The sequence below is a fragment of the Cydia fagiglandana genome, chromosome 6 (assembly GCF_963556715.1).
Source record: "Cydia fagiglandana chromosome 6, ilCydFagi1.1, whole genome shotgun sequence".
Classification (NCBI taxonomy): domain Eukaryota; kingdom Metazoa; phylum Arthropoda; class Insecta; order Lepidoptera; family Tortricidae; genus Cydia; species Cydia fagiglandana.
In genome coordinates this window covers 2,821,301-2,846,769 of record NC_085937.1, presented here as the reverse complement: position 1 = coordinate 2,846,769, position 25,469 = coordinate 2,821,301, and the positions used below count along the sequence as shown (strand labels likewise).

Here is a 25,469-nt window from a genome sequence, read left to right as displayed (position 1 = left end):
AACAAATTTTTCTATGGACCGACGCCGACAGACGCCGACGCTCGAAAGACGCCAGATGTGGGGGGGCCCTAATGCAAAAGCCATACAAGCACGGAAGACACTCTTGCCACACGATCGAAAGTTTCGTCATCGTTTTTACGGGCCATTTCCCCCGCCTAGCGTCGTATAAGGTAAACTGACCTATTTTAACTGCCCAAGATGACGTGGGTCTGTATAAATGATGGGAAATGGTGGCACGTGTTGAATATGTGACGCCCTATAGTGAAATAATTATGAGGTAACTACCGTCTACCGTCAGACCACCCAATTAAGGATGACTCACCTTAGACCGGACCGTGTCCGGGCCGGAGCTTCCGGACTTACTTTTTTATGACATGACAGGCGATCACGTGATGATTTCCATAGAAAACGATGCGCCGGAAGCTCCGGCCCGGACACGGCCCGGTCTAACGTGAGTCATCCTTAACGCGGCAAGTGTGATGGGCACCTTTGCACACGGTACAGCTCGCGGAGGTCTTTTTGAGAATATTTTAATGTGTAGTTTACTTATTGAATAATTTAGATACTTTTAAGTCTTTTTTACCGGTCTAACGTGGGTCATCCTTTATACTAGCAAATATCAAATCATTGATTTTTTATTTACAATCAATTTATATATATATACAGTGGTATTACTAAACGAAATTAATGACTAGCTTAAATCTAAAATAGGCCCTTGAAGCATTGTACCAAGGAAGCTGGCGGCATTTCCTCGCTGTATCGCAATGCTGATACGTTGTGCGAGGAAGCCGCCAGCTCTTCGGTCCCAAATCATAGGTATATTTGCAAGAATGCAATCAGGTGGGTGTTGTCAAATACATTTCAAAGAACAGTGTATTAAGCCAGCTAATGGGAATTCAAATCTTATAATAAGAAAATAATACTAATTTTAACAGTATTTTCATACAACTGTGACTAGATTTTTTGAGTTATTTATTATGCGGCATGCATAAATAATTAAGTTACATTATAGGTAGGTACTAATTTTAATTTTTAATAAATATGCGGCATATAGTCAAAGTATTCTTATAAAGAGTGAAAAGGAATTTGTACCTAACTTTTCGATAAATATTTCCTAAAATAGAGGAATTTCAGATTCTCTGAATTGGGTAATTTAGTCCAAAACTAATTCAAATAATCTTAGTTTAGGTGCGACTATTATTTGAATTTCTTAGTTCTGAGGCAACATGGTTTCAAAAATGGCACTTTACCTACATTTCAAAGTTGTCAAATACCTCTGGAGTCGTGCGTGCTTTAAATGTATCGGAATCTAACCAAATGGGATATGTAAATGAGAAAAGTGAGACGCGATCAGGTTGAAGTGACCCGTCATACTTATTAGTTGCTATTAGGTACCCGTGTCCAAAAACGATTAGTTGTTAGATGCCGTTAAATATGGCGGTGACAGCTGTCATTTAATACAAAACTTACGATTAGAGGCGGTTTTACACAAACCAGCCTTTTGAAAGGTATTCAAAGAACTTTCGAAGAAAATTAGTGTTTAATAGAGATTTGAGATTACAGTCGACGTGAAATAACTATATGTATTCAGTTTAGCACTCACATCTCACACTCGTTTTGTAATGTGCTCTATTATGGAAAAGGAGATACTTTGTTTAGATATCGGTATAGGTATAGGGTTAGGTGGGTTGGTGTTGTGGTAAAAATAGTTTAAATTGCTCTGTTTATTTTGTTGTAGTTAGTAATAAACAGAGGGCATAATAAAACAGTACGTAACGTTATATGTATATTTTATATACACGTAACGTTATAAATTAACTAAGTCTTCTTCTTCCTACTCTTAATCCCAACTTCATTTGGGGACATGAATGGAATGGAAGTGTTATAAATGACACAAGTATATTTTTTTAGGTATTAGTTTTAGTTTTTTAGGTAGTTTTATAATTTTAGGTAAATTTTATTCTAAGTTTGTTTTTAATTATGTTTATGGTTTTATAAAATAAAAAACAGTATTCTATAACAGTATTTAACTATTATCTAATTTTGGTGTGCGGGAAACCAAGATATTACTTTACTAATCTGCGAAATATTGTATTGCTTATTCGCGGATTAGCAAAGTAATATTTTGGTTTTAATTAACATGGATTGCCGCAAAGTAACATCTGATTCTATATTATTTTTTATGTACTTATTTTTTCTTTATTGATATAATTTACTACTATTTCTAGGTTACTTTCCGAATAAAAATCCAAAAACAGAAATGTTTTGTAATCCTAACAATACGATTAGGCAACTAAGGTATCAGCAGATATGTGGGCGTCGACAAATGGGAGAGAACAGCGATAATTGGTAAACGCTGCCCACTTGAGATTAGACCAACATATCATTTGATCGTGGTCATGAACTCATGGTGTAAACTTTAATTTAAAACCTTTGGCAATTATTTAAACTAAAAGGCGAGATGATTCTTTGAGTACACTTCAAAGTCGTTAGTTGTTTACTAATAAAAAGTAAACTTTAATAGTAGGTAGCTTTTAATTTACAACTGATAAGTAACATCTTATGTAAACCACTGATTGCTAATTTGATACCTACTCGTGTAATTTTGTAGGTGATACAAGATTCTATGATCAACTATTTACTATAGCAGCAATTCTGAAATGACATGAATGAATATGAATAGGTACATTTTATGAGTAAGTGGGTATATTATAGTCTTTGCGTTCAAAATCATAATACACACAAGCTGATATTTTCTACAGAAGAAACAACTTTTGTTTTTAAATCTCTGCATAGCCCATGAAAAATCGGCTACTGTCGAGTGTTGACAATATTACGAGTACCTACTAATGAATACTTGTCTTGTCCCAAGCCAGTTTTTTGGATAAACAGATGTCGTTGGATTGTGAAATGTCGTGATGTTACGTGACGTCGTGATGTGTGCTTTAATACAGCTTTTTCTGGCACTGCACCGTTAATTTGACTGAGGTGTCTCAATGGTATTTCGTCAACAGGTTTAAGGTTGAATCTTTGACATAAAAAAATGAAATTGTTAGTGCTCCGTATAAAATTTTCTTCTAAGAGCAGCTATCGGATCACTGCGGTCTTGGATATTGGTTAAATGCGTTTTTGTTTCATAGTATGTATCTATAACTAAACGGTATTTATTATTGCACTGAGTCAAGTGAGAAAACTAAAGATTAACAGCTAAATTCTGGCTGACTTCTAATATGTCACGCTGATTGTTAAGTTTTACTCAGTACGAGTAGTGGTAGTATCTAGGAGATTCTGTGATGCTTTAATAATTAACTATTTTACCTTATTACACATGTTCGGGAAGTCGGCAGAAATAACAATTAGAGGACTCGTATACTTTGCCAAGTCTCATCCACAAATTGCCATTTCTATTAAGGTCTAGGCTACCAAGAGTTTGCCTGCCCCAATAATGAATACAATGTTTAATCAGGTCCTTTATTCACACCACCTCTTTTTTATTTCCAGATCTTCGGCATCGTCATAATAGCGACAGCATGCGTGGACATGGGGATGATCCAGGGCTTCGCCGACATGCAAACCGGACACGAGACGGACGCCGTACTTATAGCCGTCGGCGTCCTTATCATCATAGTGGCTGCGTTTGGGTGCTTCGGCGCGTGGAAGGAGAGCCCTAAGCTTCTGTATATTGTAAGTAGTATATGCTTGTCTCTTTCTATCCAATATTGTCTCCTGGGATGGTATGATACAGGGCTTCGCCGACATGCAAACCGGACACGAGACGGACGCCGTACTTATAGCAGTCGGCGTCCTTATCATCATAGTGGCTGCGTTTGGGTGCTCCGGCGCGTGGAAAGAGAGCCCTAAACTTCTGTATATTGTGAGTAGTATATGCTTGTCTCTTTTTATCCAGTAGTGTCTCCTGAGATGGTGTGATACAGGGCTTCGCCGACATGCAAACTGGATACGAGACGGACGCCGTACTTATAGCCGTCGGCGTTCTTATCATCATAGTGGCTGCTTGGGTGCTTCGGCGCGTGGAAAGAGAGCCCTTAGCTGTTGTATATCGTAAGTAATAAACTTGAACTTATCTTTTGATATCTAGTAGTGGCTTTTGAGATGATATTATCCGGGGCTTGGTCGGTATTTAAACTGGGCAACACGACAGACACGTTCTTATCGTACGACTCGACCGTACATTTTGTAAGACACATGCCACCTTTGCTAAAATAAACTTTATTATTGTGCATTTAAAAATGTATGCACGGCAAGCGATGCTTAGTGCTAATATCCTAAAACTAAATGAGTTTATCTATATCATGACCAAATTACCTCATCGGCTATCTCAGTCACATATCTCTCACTAGGTCTGTACATTTATAGTTCTCTCCTTATTACAATGCCTTACCTAAGTACCTCTCTACTATTTATATCAATCTAACACTTCGTTTAAACAAATCTGATCACTATTTGGATTACCAAACGTTGCGAGACGATACGAGGATTCTGTCAAATCTATTTCTCGCATAATCATGTGTTCCGCGTCCCAAATCTCGATCGCGTCTATTTTTGTACCGCAGTCTCCGTAATTCGGTCACCAGGTCTATTATTTAAGACATTTCAGTACTTCTGGGAATGCTGTTATCCATAGCTTGTTGGCATTAGCTAACCAAGACTGGTCTCCAAGTCTGTAATCAGTATGGGTAATAGGAGGTCACATTAAAAATGGTTTGTTTAGTACATGAGAGAAGCGATGATAGCACGTGTCATGAGAATGTGTCCAGCGAAATTAGCTTCATGAGCTGTTTCATTATCATTCACTTGTGATAGTGTTGTTCAAAATTAGACCTTAAATATTCGGAATAAAGGATATTCCGCTGGTATTTTAGCAATCGGATATGTGAAGAGATTGAGTGACTTTTAACAAGGTAGTGGTCTGTTATTAATTAATGGTTTTGTCATTATTGTAGATTGTTTTTAAAGTGAGATAAGTAGGTACGGTAAGAGGAACTAAATTAAATAAGTTCGTTTATAGTTCTCGTGGCAGATAATTTTCCTGAATGAAAATTGCATCGAAGTGTTTGCTTTCCCCCTGTGTGGCTTTTACCCCACCTTAGTTACTGTGTCATATGTTACATTACATAGTTAAAATGTAACACAATTTGTCAGTTCCCTCGTAGGCAGTAAATATTACCTATATACATTAGGGTGGGCCGTTTGAGTAAATATTGGAAATAAGCAATGTAATACCACCTAAAAGATGCGTAATTTTATGTAGATAACGAGAAAAATAATTTAAAAAATCTAGCTATTTACTTTGAGCCCTCTACCAACGATTAAGTGTAAAAATTAAATATATTTTTTTAATAAAATGTCATTATAATTTTTTTCATTTTTATTTTTTGTTTGAAGAAAGCAATGCCTTAAGCATCCGACATGATTTTAACGTTCGTCAATTACACTCCTAAACATTTTTTCTGAAGTCGAAAAAGTACTCGTAAATTGCGTTTTTCGGAAAAAAACTTTTTAATATATGGCAGACACCCAAATTTGTATTTGAATCCTATTCTAGGCCCATTAGGGAACAATAAAATAAAAAAGATCATAAAAATATATACTGTTTATAGCAAACCAATGAGAAAAAGCACATCGTAATATGCCTAAATTGGCATAAAACGCAACTTTTGCCTAAGTTTACAAAAATAGGAATAATTGTAAAAATGCATAATAAAAATGCCAAAAACTGTTTTTATCATATTTAAGCAGTTCTACTTTCATATTCAATATAAACTAAAAATTTATTGTATATATTAACGACCCTTCTCGTATTTCATGCGATAAAGTGATAATTGTATTTTATATGAACTGTTGGGGTGTAATATTATATGATTTTAGTGAAAATTAAGAGCTAAATACTACTGAATTAGGTTAGTTAATGGTCTATTTATGTTATATTATAATAATTTTAATAAATAAGAGCCATCCAATATTTTTAATTTTTTTTTTAATTTTGCCCCATTTTTTTTTCTTCGTCGGCTGGTAGAGGGCTGAAAATAATACCTATTTTGATTATTTTTGCTAGAACTGTAATCTACGCATTATTACGCAACTTTTGATACCTATTACGATATGAGTTTTGAATATTTATTTTCTTCCATACAAAATCGGCCCACCCTAATATACATACATACTAATTACATAATAGTGTACATCAGGGTAAATTAATATACGCACGCGACAAAACCCTGCCTATTTATTATGAGATAAATAATTATGTAGGTACGTTTAATGAACGTTGGTCGGTAAACGAAAACCTACCTACCTACGTGTGTCATTTAATTTATTAAGTACAACTGCTATATATAACTACCTACTTACTATGAATCTATGAATCTTATTTTTGACTTTACGATGAAAATATATTTTGAAAACTAGCAGCATTACCTAAATAAATATTAGGCAGTTAAGAATAACGCAATCTGTAAGTTTGATAGGTACATAAGTAAATCAAAACTAGTGTTTTGTCAATGACAATGTTTCTGCTTGAGCAAAAACGCTTGCGTATGTCTGTTCGGCTATTCTCTTCTACAGGTCGCAATTCTCAAACAGATTCTTGTGAAATTTGGTTGCAACTTCTATAATTACGGTATAAAGAATTTATTTGTCTATTTAGTATTTGGAAATTTTCAAAATGTCCGAGCCATGGGTGTTCGCAATCCGCCACTTAAAAATTAATAGGTTTGACTAAAGTTGGCGAGGCTAGACGGTGGTAATATTCTATATTTTCTACTTTTAGAAAACATAATCGATTAAACTACTAACGTAGTAAGCAATCAGTCCATTATTAATGTACGTGAAACGTAGTTAAGCTAAACGATTTCTTTTACAGAAACGTAATTGCCTATAACGTTCTAAATACCATTGGAACTGCGTGGATTTCTATTACTGAAACAGAATCAATAATGTAGGTACTTCTTGAAATTCTTGATTCCGTAAAACAGAGATACTTATTAATTTGTAATCGAGTTCAAAAAATCTAAAATATATCAGTTGATAAAATTAAAGTATTATAAAACTTCAAGAAAAGAGTGTAGTTACTAGCTTAACTAATAGCTTAAAGGCCGGCAAGTCACTTGCTAAGTTGCTACCACTCTGGTGTTGCAGATGTCCATTGGCGACGGTAATTGCTTACTATCGGGCTTGCCTCCGATATCATTAAAAAAACAATAAGTCTTCCGATAATAATATTTGAATGAACTACATAGTCTAAGCTAATAAAAACAATAAGTCTTCCTATAATAATATTTGTAATGAACTACATAGTCTAAGCTAAGCACAGTCTTTGTAACAAAATATGGAAGTGACTCAAACAAATGACATTGTCAACATTATCATCAAGTCGCTGCAACATTAGCTTGGACTCTAAGTATCTCGCAGAATAATATAATACCTACCTACCTGTTATGTTGCCTATGTTTTTTTTTCTTCGTTACACTCTTGACAAAGTAGTCATGGCCTTTATGTAAAATTTTGAGCTACTCGTTTAACGATACGTCGCCATTCCTCCCGTAGAGCTGCTTTCCGTGAGCAAGCACTTAATTACTTTAACCGACACACTGGCTTTGATTTGGTCGGTCCATCTCATTAGCGATCTTCCTCCTCCCTGTCACCTCTAGCCCTGTCACCTCCCACTCTTCCTTGCACAAAAATTGATGTTCCGTCTCGCCTCATCATCATCATTTCAGCCTATATACGTCCCACTGCTGAGGTGCTGAGCACAGGCCTCCTCTCATGCGCGAGAGGGCTTGGGCTATAGTTTTAATAATATTTAATTTAATTAAATAATAAGTAACCTCTGGGGAACATTAATACACCGGAAGTATTGATCCGACTACAGTAAGTAGGTGTGTACAAGAAAACATTACTAGTGCGTGACTGCCGATAATTTAGATTTGACCTGTGAAATCAGGCCGTGTTCTACACCCACTCATTCCATACTTATAATACTATAGGTACTTTATTAATAGTTCGTTGAACCCCGTTTTTTTAATACTTTATTTATGTGTTAAAATTCAGTCAATCTTTTTTTTATCTGAGTCGCCAGTATCAATACGCCTATACTATTCGATCGCATAAATAAAATATAAATTGCTCTTTGCATACATTCTAAAGATACGATGAACTATGTATTCTTAATGTATTCTTAATAATAACCATTCATGTTTGTTTACTAATTGATAACCAAAGACAAAAATTGCATAGTATGTACTTAGATATTTGGCGAATATCGATATTTTATAATTTTCACGTTAAAAATTTTCAAAATTTACAAATATTTTTGTAGAAAGACCGAAACTAGCCATTTCCGTAATGAAAGTTTCCTTTGTGTCCTATTCATCGTCATCATCTCAGCCATAAGATGTCCACTGCTGAACATAGGCCTTCCCCTTGTTTCCTATTACACTTTCCTAAATTTTCCAAAAACTTCTCTAACTTTGTGAAAACTCTTCGGAACATGCACATCTGTAATTCTGTAGTCACATATAACATACTCACCTATAAAGAAAACATTTATTTACATAAAAGATATATCTAAACTAAATTAATAACTCGCTTAATTCAAAAACAGGCCCTTGAGGCAAGGATGCTGGCGGCATTTCCTAATTGTACCGCAATGCTGATACGTTGTGCGAGGAAGCCGCCGTCTCTTGGGTCACCAGTTACCTCAATTCATTCGCGACTTCCGCAAACAACTTGTGCGCGCTGAGACCCCCATGGACGTACAGTTTCAACTCCAAATGGTACATAATGGTATTATGGTATTCTCTATATTTATTACATTTTAAAATTTCGGCGCTTTCCGCCGCTCCAATCGCTTTTACATTAGTCCATTGGACGGTGCCAGTGTGTTTACGCAGGTAGCATCACACACTAACTTACCTTGCTATTTCTATCTTCCCTTCCAGTTCGTCGGTTTGCTGATCATCATCATCCTCCTGGAGCTGTCCGTGGGCATCGCGGCGGCGGCGCTCCGCCCCCAGATCGAAGAGTCCATGAAGGCTAACCTGCGGAAGTCCTTCATCAACAACAAGTCGCTTCGCGAGGAGGACAACGATTATCGTGCTTTCTGGGACCGCATTCAGTCTAACGTGAGTTTTGAAATGTTTATATAGTTTACTATTTATTTTATCCTTAGCAACATGATTAGCCCAAAAATGTTTGCTTAGTTTATATTGATAGAGTTAGACTTTGATAGCATACGTAGTAAAAGTATTATTTATACTTTATATGTCATAAATTCATAGAAGTTCGACGTTTAAAATAACACTTGCACTGCATGTGCTATCAAAGTCGTTGCAGACTTATGTTGGCTTAACTCTGTTTCTTTTATTTAAATTTCTTGTGTCTTCATCTTCAATGTACTTACAACCAACACCGATTCATAGTCTATTTCACCGAAAACTCAGTTTACGTCTGTACCAATTTTAAGAACATGTGTTTGCTGCTCCTTTTCACAGTTTATCTCACTTTCCAGCTCCAATGCTGCGGCATCACCGGCCCCAACGACTACCGCGCCAACGACCGCGGCCAGGCCGCCATCAACCCCACCTACAGCTGCTGTCCCCCCGACTACTCCGACAAGTCCGCCGAGATCAAGCGCTCCGAGTGCCTCAACGCGGGATCGTATTACGAGCAGGGGTGTGAGGACAAGGTGCTCAGTGCGATCCATAGTGCGGGAATGAGTGTTATCGTCTGCGGGTTACTCTTCTGCTTTTTGGAGGTGAGATTTGTTTACTTAGTTGCAAGATCTTAGCGGAGCAGTTATGCGGCCATCCACCCCACCTACAGCTGCTGTCCCCCCGACTACTCCGACAAGTCCGCCGAGATCAAGCGCTCAGAGTGCCTCAACGCGGGATCGTATTACGAGCAGGGGTGTGAGGACAAGGTGCTCAGTGCGATCCATAGTGCGGGAATGAGTGTTATCGTCTGTGGACTACTCTTCTACTTTTTGGAGGTAAGACTTGTTTACTTAGGTGTAAGATCTTGGCAGAGCAGTTATACTGCCATCAACCCCACATACAGCTGCCGTCCCCCCGACTACTCCGACAAGTCCGCCGAGATCAAGCGCTCTGAGTGCCTCAACGCGGGATCGTATTACGAGCAGAGGTGTGAGGACAAGGTGCTCAGTGCGATCCATAGTGCGGGAATGAGTGTCATCGTCTGCGGGCTGCTCTTCTGCTTTTTGGAGGTGAGATTTGTTTACTTAGTTACAAGGTCTTAGCGGAGCAGTTATGCGGCCATCAACCCCACCTACAGCTGCCGTCCCCCCGACTACTCCGCCAAGTCCGCCGAGATCAAGCGCTCTGAGTGCCTCAACGCGGGATCGTATTACGAGCAGGGGTGTGAGGACAAGGTGCTCAGTGCGATCCATAGTGTGGGAATGAGTGTCATCGTCTGCGGGCTGCTCTTCTGCTTTTTGGAGGTGAGATTTGTTTACTTAGTTGCAAGGTCTTGGCGGAGCAGTTATGACGCCATCAACCCCACATACGGCTGCTGTCCCCCCGACTACTCCGCCAAGTCCGCCGAGATCAAGCGCTCTGAGTGCCTCAACGCGGGATCGTATTACGAGCAGGGGTGTGAGGACAAGGTGCTCAGTGCGATCCATAGTGTGGGAATGAGTGTCATCGTCTGCGGGCTGCTCTTCTGCGTTTTGGAGGTGAGATTTGTTTACTTAGTTGCAAGGTCTTGGCGGAGCAGTTATGACGCCATCAACCCCACATACGGCTGCTGTCCCCCCGACTACTCCGACAAGTCCGCCGAGATCAAGCGCTCCGAGTGCTTCAACGCGGGATCAAACAGTTATTGATAAATTAACGTTAAAAAACCGGCAGTTTTGTGACTGACTGACTTGTAATATAGCAAAAAGCTAACTTACTTCTAGATGACCTAGAAACTTGAAATTTAGCATGAAGGTAGACTATTAGGCGTGTACAAAGGAAAAAATACGAAAACTGAAATTTTTTGACAATTGACCGCGTGTTAGCGAGGGTCTCCTTTTCAGCTTGGGCAAAACTGCTTTCATGATGAATACTTGTCATTTCTGTACAAAAAGTAAAGATATCCCAACAAAACATAAATGTGAAATGACAGCCAAGTTCAACATTAAGAATGTGTGTCGTTGTTGACTTGCCGACAAAAGAATTGAGATCTATATGGGTGCCAAGTTCTGTGCTGTGTAGAAAATTCTGAAATTATAAAGTATTTGTTTTGGCTAGTTTTTAACAACAAACCAAATTTTAGGATATAGTCCGTTTATAGTGCGACATAAAATAGTAGTAATTAGTTGGAATTTAAAAAATCATACTAAATTATTGTCATGTTTAAAAGTATTTTACGCCAATAATGTGACAGTTAAGTACAACATGACGCCCTCAATAAAGGTGACAGTCCATTTCCAACGACAGCTGCATTACTGTTCATTTTACTATGGAAATTGAAAATGACAGAGAAGCGTTCAGTACCGGACTACCGGTAGTGCAGCTGCGGTTAGAAATGGAATGTTACTATAATTTTCTACGATTTCTTGTCGGACTATACCTTTGATTTTATTGTAATATTTTGTTTGTATGTGTAATTCTAATTTATTGTTTTTTATATATTTCAGGTTGCTGGTATCGTTCTCGCCCTTTGGTTGGCACACGCTATTAAAACTGAAGGGAAGAGCCGAGACACTGCTTAAGTATTTATTTGAATTGTATTGGAAGAGAAACTTGGTATTTTTACCACCGGAGTTGGTCTTGGCAGAATCTTATTTCGTTTTTTGCAATTGTTTACTGGCTGAAAATCTCTCCAATTTTGGTACATATACATTAAACACTGTATTCTGGCTCTCTTGAAATCTCTCTAATATGTTGTCTCAATTATATCTAAGCTACGAGTATAGGGTATTTTTCATTGGATAGTTAAGTTAGACATAATATTTAATAACGAGTACTTTAATTATTGTTTTAATATTTATAGACTACCAATTTAATAGAGAAAATAATTGTCCACTTCTAGAATATACATCTGCAAATCTTATTTCATTACCAGATTATCAAAAAATATTATTATGAAATAATTTACTACTATCTATTTGCGTTATTAAGATGCATTTTATATTCTTCCGATAATTAATACATAGATAATTAGAACTATTATCCCTGATTAATAATTGCTGAATCTACCTGAATCTAAAGAGTTTTAAGTATAAAGTTATATTGAAACCGTTATTTAAGAATAATTTATAACCATAATTTTAATCTTTGTTACCTCGAATAGATATATACCTAGATATAAATATGTCTATGTTAGAAATTAGTTGCTTAGAACTTAGAGATATATTGTACGGTCACCTCAAAACGTAATATTGTGATAATTCTTAGTTTTATTTATTAGATATATAAGATTCTAATAATATCTTATATATATCTTTGTTTAATGACTGGGTTCTTTTTTTTTAATTCTTCATTTTCATCAAATTCAATTTCCAAATTGAAAACGTAGGTAACGATAATTCTTGTTAAGTACCTCAAACCTCACCTGACTGACTCAATGTTTGATCTTACTTTCATGATCTATCTTTCGTCATTTAATTTCATCTTGTGTGGATGGACTTTAAAATTGCTGTAAGTATGTAATGCTTTTAGATTGTAAACTAATATTAGTATTAATGCACTTAACGTCTGAACCAAAGGCTATTTGTTTTTAAGTAGAGTTAAAATATTGTGTAACCGTATTTCACCTTACAGGTTTGTAATACATGCACATTTTGTATTATGAATTCCCGACGCATTCTTGTTTTAACTATTTTTAATTTAATATTTGTTATATAAATATTAATCAAGTTTAAATCATATCATATATATCATCTGTAATACTTGTAGATATTGAATCAAATTTAAAATATAATTTTACATTATCCGCTTGGTAATTAATTATACGTCAATATTTTTAAATATTCCGTGTTGTTAAAATAGATATGTATCTTAAAGAACTTGCGTAAGTTGCTGCAAATATAATACACTTCGAGCATAGTCTAAATATTGCGGTATGTTTGGGTTTGTGAGCATTATGAGTATACTTACTTGCAAATTTCATGATTTCTGATTAACTTAAAATAAAATCATTTTCTGGTTAATATAAACTCCGAAGTTTTCCAATATCTTTATACTTTGTCATAAATATATTTAAAATAATGTTTTTCTGCTTTTAAGACATCTGTAGTGACCATGGAAATTATATAAACTGTATCTGTATCTACTTTAGTATAAATAAGTAATTATTTTTGTTTAACATATGTTTTAAGATATTTATTTACTAGTCACTGTTTCAAGGTTTGTACCTATGTTTATGCAAAAATCTGGCATGTTAAATTTGTTTAGTTGGCAATATGTTAAATTACCTTAAACTCATATCAAATGTTAAATATAATTTTGTTACAAAATAAACGTGTTCCAACTAAATGCATTTTATTTACAATTATAAATTATTTAAATAGACCTCTTAATGATTTTCGTAAGAAGATAGTGCAGTGCAGCGGCATCAGTTGTATAAATATTAAAATATATTTTTTTAATATTTTAATTTTAATATAAAATACAATAGATTTATTAAAATAGCAATAAAACTCGCGGTTGGTGTGAAATTTATTTATTGAACCACAAATATAGCCATAATTACGTGACTGAAGAAGATGGCTGCATACATTCAACACCTAAGCATACCTAACAATACACATAGATTTAAATATACAATTCAAAATTTAATTTTATCACAAACACCTTCATAGTCATTACGAAACATGCAATATCATTTTGGCATTTTATTTTATTATTTCCATTCAATCAATTATTTTAAATTTTTATATAAAATTTCTAAATTCGTATGAAGGTTATCGTGTTGTATTAAAAATAAACATTTAAGTATTTCTTAATTCTTAGTATTTTGCAGAATGAACAACCTTAATTTAAAAATGAAGATAATGACAATTTCCTCTTACATCTAATTTTATATTTAATATTCCTCAACATTAAGCAACTACATAATTACTTAGTTTAGTGCACGATAAAACCATCAGACCAATTGGACTTAGTAATTAGGTACTAAGAGTTTTTTTTAAATATAATATTAAAAAAATTATAAATATTTGCCTGCAATCATAACGACAAAACTTAATTATATGACAAAAATATATTAATATAATCATATTTATTCTTAAAATAGATTTATGCGAGGTGTCAGAGCATCTACTTTAACTAGTTCTATCAGTGTACAGCCTATTGATGGGCTAGAGGTAAAAATTTATTAAGTTTTTAATAATTATTTTCTAACTTCTTACGGCTGCTACACAACTATTGTTCTCAAAAATATTTAAAACTTACTGCAATTCATCATCAGACAACATTAACAACATTAATACTACTTAACTTACTTATAAAATACTTGTAGAAAGTTCTATAAGCTATATTCATGAGAAAAATTGTGTGTTGAAAAGCAATAGTACATTCGGTATTAAGGGCGGTAAACAAAAATTTACGACGAGTGTGAATTGAAACCCGAAGCCGAAGGAGAGGGCCAAACGAGTTCGCAATTCCTGTTCCTGTAGCGACCGTGGTACACACTATATGTTTTTCATTTGATTTCTCTTTTGAGGAAACAAAAGGGAAATAAATAAATAGAAAAACCAAAAAAAAACAGAAACAGAATTGATAATTCTTCTGGTATCCTATACCAAACTAAAAGTGCCGTAAAACAGATAGCTGTTGTGTACCAAGAAGTACTTTACAGTACTAGGATTTGTGAAGTTTCTATAAATACAATATAACTAAGAAACATTTAACGTGTAACACTTCCTTACTTAATTGTTAATGTAAAAAATAATAATAAATATACAATAAATCATAAGATAAAGACTATACCATGCCAGCCATATGGCAGCCAGGCAGACATGGCTTTGGTAAGAAAAAATATATAATATATACGAAAGAGACGAAGGCTTTCTCCTATAATGCAATAAAAAATTAACTTTAAATTAGTGTAGGTACCATTAAACATAATTAATTCCTAACTGAGCAATTGACTAAAATAAATATTAAATAACTCACGTACTTAAGTTAAATACATATAATAAGTTAAGTAGCCAACAAATCTCACATCTACAAATTATACAACCTTTTAGAATAAGTATAAGTATTTTACAAATCAAGCAAGATAACTACAATATACAGCGCGCAGCGAGCAAACATAAAGGCTTGGCCACACACAGAGCGCGACGCAGCGCCGCGTGATGCCGACGCGAAGCCTGGTCAAACAGGGCGCGCGCCGATCGCGCCGGCCTCACGCTCTCAACACGCCCTCAAGGCGCGCGTGAACGCGGCGCGGCCGCGCGGGAACGCGGCGCACCGCTCGCTGCCTAACGTCCGATCCTACTGATGTGACCTTGCGGGACGCGGCGGGCCGCCGCGTTCGCTCGGCGCAGCGCTGCGCACGCGCCGCGCGGACGCAAGGGGCCGCGCGGCGCAGGGCGCGACAGAAGCGGGGCGTGATACCGGCGGGACGCAGTCTGTTTGACGTCGGTAACCTGTTAGCATGTGCCGCGGTCGCGCGGCGTGGACGCGGCGCTGCGTCGCGCTCTGTATGTGGCCAAGCCTTAACGCGTAACATACCTTGTAACACCAAACAACTTTCGTATTCGATTCGTATATGTAAGCATTAAGGCAAAAGACAAACTACGTAAATTCGTTTTCGATCGTTTGCTACACGGTAAAGCTATGTACCTATATTGCATAGTGCGACTGGTTAAAATCAATAATGCACTACGGGAACCTAACATATGTTAGGGCATTTATTAAGACTCCAGTTCAATTGATTACTTTTCCTTTAACGGTGGATAGCACAGGTGGATTTACGGAGCTACACAATAAGGTCACATTTGGCGTAATTTACTTTCCCCTTAAAAGATGAAATTTAAATGAATATTAGCTTGCTGATTTCTAATTAGGAATAGTTCTAAATATACTATTGACGTTTAGAAGAGAGTCCTACTTACTATAGAATCACTACTAAAACTAAAGATAACGAAAACATGAGTGCTTCTACACAGAAAATATTATGAAAGAGTTAATAGTGCCTCTAGTGTATTAATTTCATTCAATTCATAATTATGAAAGTGCACTATTCAATATATATAATATATAGAGCATTTTATTCGAATTTAGGAGTAGTAAATTTTTTACCGTGAAAATAATAACAGTAACCCTTTAACAACCATGAAACTACTACAATAACTTAATTGAGAGATTTTACATTACTAACTATGAATATGAAGAACTATAGGTAATGCATCAGATATAAGTGCAAAATCCATATGAGAAATATACAACTTAAAGCAGGAATTGGCAAAACAGATTAGTTTGAATATGCGTGTCTTAATAGTTCTAGATTCACATAATTGGTCCCATGTGGCTCTGTAGCCTCAGCTGATTTGCTTAAACCTACTTATTATCACAGGATACAGCTACGGTTCATAGAACTCTATTGTACTTTTCAAGTGCAAAGGTAACATCTACCGTGACAGCACCCGAAGTTCAATTTAATTGTGCATTTTAACTATTACGAATTAAAATCTTATTTAGTACGTACATAGTTACATTCGATCGATATAAACACGCTTAATTTCATTGCTACATTGACTGAAGTAAATATAATAACAACAGCAACACTTAGGTAAATATCATAAGAAATTATAAGTTTGTCCTCAGATACTTATCGAAAACACTTAAAAATAACTGTTTGTTTTTAATACAAAAGTATCAGTGAATTCTCGATCGTACAAAATTTTACATCTTCTCAAACATAAAAGTGTTCTCAAAACATTTACTTATATGCTAATACGTTGCCGATTGTTAGTTTTCGAAATGTGCTTGTAGATTTTGCTGAAGCTTTCGACGTTCCACTCGTATTGTTCTGGCCATCCATAGCGCCAATATGATGCAGAGTATCTGTAGAATCAAATGAATAATAATTATCAAATTCTCGGATATTATAAATATTTGCAATTATTTTTTCTAAAGCTATTTATTTGCTAGTATTATGTCCGGAATAAGTAGTAACTTTAAGTAGGTAGATGTAATCCAACCCTACCTAGCCTAGTAAAAGGGATTCAAAGATTTATTTGTTCAACATAGGTAAGTTACAAGATGTTTAACAAATGTTAAAAAAGGGCTGAAACCGTGCAATAGGTGGGTGTACACTTTGAAACTGCTTTCCAATTGCAATATATTTCCAATTGCAAGGTGGCATCTTAGATGAAGAAGGTATATACTCACCTCTAGCAAAGCAAATATAACTCCAGTAGTAATGAATATGTTTCCTTTTAATGCCTTCTTCTGTCTCATCGCCTCCTCACATCCCCTTGCATAGTAACTCCGATCAGCCAAGCAGGTAGCATGAAGGTGTCTTCGAGCACCTCCTTCTCGAAGGCCATGAGCTCGGGCGCAGCACGAAGGTGGGATGTCGCGGTGGATGATGGCATAGTCTTGAGGGCCATCGACGCCGCAGCATTGATTCTAATCGATATCAGAAGTTTTAATTAGTGTGATATTGAATGTCCATTAGAAACTTTGGTAAGGTAAGGTCGTTTTAATTTGGTTGGTTGAAAGTTAGTTTAGTACAGGAATTTTTAATGAGTACGTAGTATTAAACTTGTACCTAAGTTATATTTTCTATAGTCATCCGAGAAGATTTGGTACTTGTACAACAATATTGTTGTGATGAAATAGGTATAATACCTATCAGAATTATAAGTTGTTCAGGATATAGTGCTAAGCTAATTGATGTAATCGAAGCGAAAGTCTTCGTATCGGCTTGGGCAAAAATTCTTTCATTCTTCACTACAGGTCACATTTTTCAACCGATTGTCGTGAAATTTTGTAAGCAGGTTCTATAGTTACAAAGTTTTTGTCTACATTTTTGAAAAATGTTCAAAATAGCGTAGGTAACCATGGCCGTTCAACTCATAAAGCCACTACTCGTAGTAGGTAATATTTTATCAACAAGGTAACTAAATCCTACCTCCGACTGCAAGTTATCCCAATAGTTCCGATGGCTGACAACTTCGTCATCGATCGTGGCGTTGCGATAGAACTGCATGCGCATCTCGCTGCCCCCTCCCACCCAGGCACTTAGCACAGCTGCCCCCACCCCCACTACAACCTCCACTGATACGAGGAATATGAAGAAGCAGGCATGCTGAAAGTAAAATACATAAAGATTATTGTTAAAAGTTAGAAATTTGTGATGGAAATAATAATATTCCCTACAATTTTATGACTAAAAATTTTACTCCCTGCAAACATTAATTCCTTGGATACTTGAAATTATTCAAAAACAGAACAAGTCGTTCGTTATAGTAAGCGGTCCCTATAAGGGAGTGGATCATGATCACAAATATGATTGTACATATAATACAAATATGATCTTTGTTTTGGGTGTAGTGTATAGTCAGCATCACTTGTATTGTTAAAAAAGGCGCCAAAGCTATCTATTACCCTCGAATACTCTTCCAAATAGAGATTTCTCTCCACAGTTCACATTCATATTTTCCATGTTCTAATTTTTTCTACATAGAATAGGGCATAAATTGTTTTTAGTTCAGCTATTAGATAATCTATTTTATGACGCATAGTCTGGTAATATAAATAAAGCATACCAGCGTAAAAGTAGCGACTTTTGATGCTTATTGTAGGTACCTTCACCACTACCAATACCATTTGTCGATCAATATTAATTGATTCGATAACCCAAGGTCACCAGGCAGCTCCACTTATCAGTGTCAGGTTATGACTAATATGACTATCAATCTTCGTTCAATGATATAAAGTGGCGTATAGTATACAAATAAGTTCTAAGGTCGCATTTCTTCATCAGTGTGAGTAATACAAGACTAACTCTTTATGACGACTTTTCTTAATAGACTTCCACAGGGTTCTCTTCTAGGGCCCATATTTTTTCACGTCTGAGACTACTTACCACGTATAATATCTTCACATGCTCCCGAAGGGCTCCAATACAGCCCAGCACCGCTGTGACGACGAGGCACAAACCCAGGGTCAGAAGGAAAGACAGCACTCCTCGAGACAACGCCGCCTGTTCGTCGGGGCGGCTCTTGCGTTCACGCATGTTCATCACGCAGATCGCCATTAAGATGAGACCAAAAAGCTGGAGACAATACACTTATTCAGAATAGTAATATATGCCTTAGATGTAAAACTTTTCTATACGTATAACAAATAACAATTTACCTAGTTTTTAAACAGAAAACATAAGCGACAACAGAAAATTTGGAACAAGTGAGTTTTAACTTTAAGTTTTTTAGAGAGTAAATTGAGCAGGTTTTTTACATATTGTAATATTATAAGAAAGCAGTTTTAAATATATATAATTATATTTTTTTTATACATACATAATATGTAAAATGTATCAGATAATGAAATAAATAATTTTAAATTATAATTATACATACACGAGCAAATAAAAGTAAATTACAATAAAGTGATAGCAAATGCATGCATCCACATTCCACAACTATTTCACCTCTTTCAGTCAACGCGTAACATGGACACGTAATACCATAACATAACAAAACAATCGATAAAGCTACGCCCGAATTAGATATTGATTCAAAACAAAATACTTACGATACATATAATATTGAATAATGTGAGGAAAAACTTCATGCAGCGTATGCTGCGGGACTTCATTGTGGCGGAGGCCGAAAGGCCAAAGTGACCGATGTCCGAAGCTTAGGACGAGACCAAAGGAAGTGAGGCTTATGGACATCGTATCGATCATCTGCATTTGACGACCCCTTGGGTGATTATAGTAGCGCTTGGTGGCAAGCGGAGCGGATATTTATGAGGTATCTATTAACTTTTTCGTTACGTTATTTATGGCTTAAGTACTTATTGGGAGAAAGTAACGCCACCTTAATCAAACTGAGAATTAAATAACTTCAACATTCAATAATCACTTAAACATAGATTTTAAGACACTAAAAATCCAAAAACGCTTCCTTAAAAATTAAATAAACCAAAACAAAACAACCATACCTCCTAATTAGGAGGTATTGGTTGATTTAATTAAATAACCCACCACGAGTCATTCCAGGCGCAAAATCCCCAATGCGCTCGCTGCGTTTACGCATTGAAGTTGAATCGCAAATTCGCAATAGATAACCTTTGCACTAGGAATGACCCGTAGCGAGATCAAGTCCCTATCTCGCTTGCAATCTTTGAATCGGTTTAATTAAATAACAAAACCGAGGATTTCACAATAACATGTCAGTCACATAGGCACTGTTTTGTATTTTATTTGATTAAAAGTTTTAAAATGTTATGAAATAATCCACATTTTTAAAAACTTATTTTTTTTATGCCGTTATTGTCTATAAAGGCGGGGGCCTTATTTGGGGGCGGGGGATTTTGAGGATATTTAATTTAATCTTGACACCCTGCTACCTCGCCCTATTTATAAACCGCTCCGCTACCCGCTACATTCATCACCAAGTGGCAATATATAGAGCGTGAGAATCCAGGTGTCCACTTCCCCACACATCAGGGTCTGTCTTTATCGGTCGCGCACCGTCTTTGTTCTGTAACACAACTTCTTTTGCATCCACTGTGACTTTTATCCCTTTAGCGTAAGGATCAGTTTCCATTGCTTTTATGTCATCTTTTCATGGGCCGCAAGCACCACGTCATGTACTTAGGGTTTCTTCAGCACTAATTTAAAGTTGCGGTTTGTTTGGATCGTGTTATATTGATTTAAGGTTTATAGTTGTTTGAAAACACATTCTAGTTTGACAGTACTGCGTTGTTGCTGTTGCAATTAATTCATCGATATTGATCGTCATTTGCAAATTAGTTAAGGTATGACATATTTGTCATTCATAATGGGACAGGAATGTATCGTGTCAACAAAATCGCCTGAAAGTATCCTATTATGTATGTACCTTTTTGTCGTTTTCATTTCCATTAGATTTACAGTACCTACGGAAATCTTGTAAAATACCTAAAATGGTTATACGTATTGTCCGTTTCAGCTTGGGCAACAATGCTTTCGTATGGTATGTCCGACTGTCTGTCTGTCCAGCTGTTTTCCCTATAGGTCGCATTTCTCAACAGATTCGCATAATAGTTGGTGAGCAAGTTCCATTATTATAGGTACCTATATATTATCAGTTTCTGCATTTTTTTTCTAAATTCCAGATTCGAAATCGCTAGGTCTACGAGGTCTCTGTGACCCACCAGTTTTTAAGAGATTATTCTTTTGGTCATAAGTGACATGTGTAAAAAACTCTTTGATCGGTTGGTCAGTCTGAATCAAAAACCTAGGAAATGCAAAATAAATAAGTACAATAAATCGTTTTGAAACAATTTTTTATTACAAAAATCTTAATCACGTGCGTAATCTTCCCCACCACGTATTTGGCCGCATTGGCCCTGTGATACGTGCGATGGGACAGAATACGCCTGATGATATTGAAATCAAAGTGGTATCATATTTAAAGTTTTTGAATACGCTCCTTTCTCTGTTCGTTGCGAGCTAATATTTAACAGTTTTCTTGTAAACTTGCACCCTGTTCTTCAGGTTGTGAGCCACCATCAATGACAGCACCGTCCCGGTCACCTGAAAACATATTCATATATCTTAGTGCCAGTTGCACCAACCACATTTGACAGACTGATCATCGTCAGCCGGCGCGCCCCGCGCCTTTACTATGAAACTTTCCATACATAAAAATTTAGCGTTACTAAATTAATAATATAAACTCTTTAACGTTCGTAACAGTTTGGTGCAACCGACCCTTAGGTATATTAAATATATTAAAAACGGGTCACTCACGTATTTTAAGAGTCACGTATTGTAAGAGTGGTTATTATCGAGTGAGTGAGCGAATAATGTCTAATTAATAAATATAAATTTTCTGTGATCTTTACAAGTATTTGCTCATATTATTATCACAGGCGGCCTACCGGGCCGAAGCAAAGTAAAAATAATATCATGTACAATTGTACACTGAAGAAGATTCCTCATTGTCATACATCTAACTGCGTAAAACGAAACCTATGTATATCAAATACTTTGTGATAATCCCAACCAATACATACGCCTGCAAAAAGTTATAGTAGAACTGTCCCACTAAAAATAATGGCCGTAACAGCTTGTTTGCCGTATAACAATCAACGTGTTTTCCAATAATAATTAGTGCGAAATTGGTGGTAGGGAAATCACAAGCAAGCTAACCCACGACTTGAGAAAAAGTATGAACTTTCGTTGGACAGCATCTATGTACTATTTGGTAACTTCCAATTGTCAAATAAGCTCGTCCAACGCCCGTCTAGTCATGCACGGAGCGAATAGCTTTTTTATATTTATTTGTGGTACATGGGCATGTAATAAGGATGGATGACTGCCATATAGGCAAAGAATGTTAGGGATGAATGTTGATGGACGCAGAGCGGATGGGAGACCCAAAAAACGATGGATGGACTGTGTGAAAGAGTATACGAGAAAGAAAGGAGTTAGTACCAGGGGACGAAAGATAGAGGAGAATGGAAGAGAAAAACATGTGCCGACGGCACATAACGTGGAATAAGGACAGGAAGAAGAAAAAGTTGATGAGATAGAGAACTACGAGTAACTTGACTTTTCTAACCTCAAACCAGAAGCACATAGAGGCGACGCCGATCATACAGTCGGCGGAATCACGCAGCGCGTACAAAATGGCGTCCTCGCAACCTTCTGTGTAGAAGGCCTTCGTACTGGAAACAGAATGCGTTACATTGAAAATTAAGTCAGTCTGAATTTTATGTGTCACCTGCTAGAGCAGGGTCACCATGTGAACGTTCACTCGATAGGAGTACCGGAAAATTCTACGTAGGTAGCTGAGGTAGCTCTCTCACAAGGTAGTCCAAGATATTGATGGAGGTCGAGGAAATTTTATGTTGGCGACCCCTAACTGAGAATAGCGTGATCGCAAGGCAGGTTTATCAATAAAGAAAACACTTAGATTTTCAAATTTTATACTACCATATTTTTTTTATCAATAATTTTATTATCTAGGATATTATTATTTTTGGACATTTTTAAATTATAGATGTTTAATTAATTATATTAATAAATATCGTGATCATTGTCATTAACTGTGTAATTAGCTGCAGCATTCATCGATCATACCATGTCATGCTTTTACTCTAATTATTGTGCGTGAAAACAAAATTGTGTCATTGAAATATATTTTTTATCTATGGAACGTTCAAAGTTCTAATACCTACTTACTTGAGACAATTACGGTAGAGCTGCTTCTGCGCAGCAGCGGTGCGAGAGCGGTATGCGCGCGGGCAGCAAGACACGCTCACAGGCGAGTTCACGATCTGGTAGTCATCTGGCCCGTTCAGACCACAACATTCGTACTAAAATAAAATTTTGAAATTAGAAAAAGTGTAAGTATTAGTGACGGATCTACAAGCTACTCCCCCTCGCCGAGTGGAGAGATTAGACACGTCATGGATAGGGGTAACAACACAAGTACATTTATCGTAATGTAATTTCGTTATTCATGGCATGGCAAGTACTTAAAGTTTAAGAATGACTGATGTTTGACCGGGCCGTGTCCGGGCCGGAGCTTCCGGTGCATCGTTTTCTATGGAAAGCATCACGTGATCACCTGTCATGTCATAGAAAAGTAAGCGCCGGACACGGCCCGGTCTAACGTGAGTCATCATTTAAGTAGTATGTTTTATGATTGTCACGAATAAATGTCTTTTATAATTTAAGAGAACCAACAAACTCACGTTAGCCTCCAAGAACTCCCAATACTGCTGATGTGTGGCCACATCCTCGCCAGTCACGTTACGGAAGAAGTCCTCCCTCAGATAGCTGGTCACTTTGTACTCGAGCCCGTAACGCTGGAGCGCCACGTAGATGGCCAGCATCACCTCCATCAACATGAGGATCACGTGGAAGCCGACGTACTGGAAATAGACGTACTTAAGTTTCTTAGATCAGGATGCAATTTCATCGAAAACCCATACTTACCTATTTAACATTTGCCTCCGAACCAGCAGACCCTTAATAGTTAATTACTTTAGGCACGTAGCCAGATGGGAGCCAGATAATTTGGACACTTGCGTTGTGGTTGACACGGTGGATGGAGGACAGGGTAATCCACATTATCAACCTGCTCGTTAGATATTGTAAAGGCCTGCGAGGGATCTACACAGGCGCCTCTATTATTAGGACGGCGGAATACAGTGCAGAATGAAGAGACTTGGTACACAAAACAATGACCTCATGTGTTCGTGACCCCCAGTCATGAGGATCGTTTCCTTCCGAGGAAGAAGAGGGTAAACGATTACCATCGCCCATGAACACCCGCAACACCAGAGGGGTTGTAAGTGCCGGCATTTAAGATAGGCTTTTCTTGAAGGTTTGAAGGTCATATCAGCGATTCTGTCCAGTTTAGTTAAGAAGCTTACCAAGTAAAGCAACTTGACGCTGTTCCTTAAAACCGCAACGATGCCAAAAATGCCTATGATGACCAGCAGTGTACAGGTACCAATGATCAGCAAGTCGCCCGCGTAGGTGCCTGCTGCCTCTTCTTCGCCATATTGGTCGAGGATGCGGGTGTCGACCACGGCGAAGCCGAAGATGAAGAGTGCCGTGACCTAACGGTGAACTTTTAGGAAGGACCAACAGTACGACTACCATGAGTTGATGCAGTTCATGCAGTCGCTAGCGTAAACGTTAAATGCCAACTCATGGTAGCTGTACAGTGTACAGCAGCTCAGTAAAATAGTTTTTATGATTGTTGGAATTACGAGCAAGTTTTTTTTTTCATTAGAGCGATAAGCAAGACCAGATTCTAGGTTGGAGCTGTGTTCCACTAAGTCTCTATAATGTCAATATCTAGCAATTTTTCTAGCTTGTTAATTGACATTGATATCATTCGATCATAAAATCATAACCAGCTTGTATAAATCCCATTGTTAGGCTTTTTTTAGGGAGAAACTTAAGGTTTACTCATGATGTTTTCCTTCAGCGAAGAACAACATTAATATGGCATAAAGTCTTAGTTCGAAGATCAGTTTTAATGAAACTAATTGGAGGAGCTATGTGAATAGTTAACCAAATAAACAATAGCTGTTTTAAATCAAACACTTACGATACATAGCACGTTCAAGGCCACCAGCAATATCCTCGAACAGCCGTGTCCAAACTCTGACATTTGGTACACCATCTTACTGTACCACGTTTAGATGTCCTTGTCAAACCTTTGTATACGGAGACCCGATTGGGTCAACACCATGACATTGATTGAGTCAGGTGGAAGAGTAAACTACGTATAAATTCTGGGGAAACACCAGATGGCT

General features: G+C 36.8%; 3 protein-coding genes across 4 annotated transcripts in view; 1 reads left to right on the top strand and 2 right to left on the bottom strand.

Moving 5' to 3' along the window:
• LOC134664994 (23 kDa integral membrane protein-like) overlaps positions 1–14,741 on the top strand; it is a 45,427-nt gene extending 30,686 nt beyond the window's left edge. The window contains exons 2-5 of the mRNA XM_063521756.1: positions 3,502–3,684; positions 8,961–9,143; positions 9,530–9,775; positions 11,660–14,741. Coding sequence (XP_063377826.1) covers positions 3,502–3,684; positions 8,961–9,143; positions 9,530–9,775; positions 11,660–11,734 — 687 coding nt within the window. The 3' untranslated portion in view covers positions 11,735–14,741. The remainder of the gene's footprint in view (positions 1–3,501; positions 3,685–8,960; positions 9,144–9,529; positions 9,776–11,659) is intronic.
• Positions 14,742–15,852: 1,111 nt separating this feature from the next.
• On the bottom strand, positions 15,853–19,884 carry LOC134664993 (23 kDa integral membrane protein-like). The gene is made up of 5 exons (XM_063521755.1): positions 19,734–19,884; positions 19,066–19,254; positions 18,109–18,285; positions 17,364–17,603; positions 15,853–17,036 (listed from the first exon to the last, which is right to left on the bottom strand). The coding sequence occupies exons 1-5, from the start codon at positions 19,794–19,796 to the stop codon at positions 16,941–16,943; spliced, it is 765 nt and encodes a 254-aa protein (XP_063377825.1). The 5' UTR covers positions 19,797–19,884; the 3' UTR covers positions 15,853–16,940.
• Positions 19,885–21,456: 1,572 nt separating this feature from the next.
• LOC134664992 (23 kDa integral membrane protein-like) lies at positions 21,457–25,429 on the bottom strand. 2 transcript variants are annotated; one of them, XM_063521754.1, is made up of 6 exons: positions 25,262–25,429; positions 24,576–24,764; positions 23,892–24,071; positions 23,390–23,510; positions 22,754–22,859; positions 21,457–21,723 (listed from the first exon to the last, which is right to left on the bottom strand). In XM_063521754.1, exons 1-5 carry the CDS (start codon positions 25,334–25,336, stop codon positions 22,786–22,788), a joined length of 639 nt encoding a protein of 212 aa, XP_063377824.1. In that variant the 5' UTR covers positions 25,337–25,429; the 3' UTR covers positions 21,457–21,723; positions 22,754–22,785. The 2 variants fall into 2 exon arrangements, with proteins under 2 accessions (XP_063377824.1, XP_063377823.1); XM_063521753.1 differs by having other exon boundaries at positions 23,377–23,510; positions 25,262–25,424.
• Positions 25,430–25,469: the final 40 nt, after the last annotated feature.

Excerpts from the sequence above, each read along its gene's own strand:
- LOC134664993 (XM_063521755.1), bottom strand. The coding sequence starts at position 19,796 with ATGAAGTCCCGCAGCATACGCTGCATGAAGTTTTTCCTCACATTATTC. Across the intron at positions 19,255-19,733 it reads TATTCAATATTATATGTATC|CTTTTTGGTCTCATCTTAAT; the intron begins GTAAGTATTTTG and ends TATTGTCTCCAG. Across the intron at positions 17,037-17,363 it reads TTATATTTGCTTTGCTAGAG|ATACTCTGCATCATATTGGC; the intron begins GTGAGTATATAC and ends TTGATTCTACAG.
- LOC134664992 (XM_063521753.1), bottom strand. The coding sequence starts at position 25,336 with ATGGTGTACCAAATGTCAGAGTTTGGACACGGCTGTTCGAGGATATTG. Across the intron at positions 24,072-24,575 it reads GCGTCAAGTTGCTTTACTTG|TACGTCGGCTTCCACGTGAT; the intron begins GTAAGCTTCTTA and ends GTCTATTTCCAG. Across the intron at positions 23,511-23,891 it reads GGGAGTTCTTGGAGGCTAAC|TACGAATGTTGTGGTCTGAA; the intron begins GTGAGTTTGTTG and ends ATTTTATTTTAG.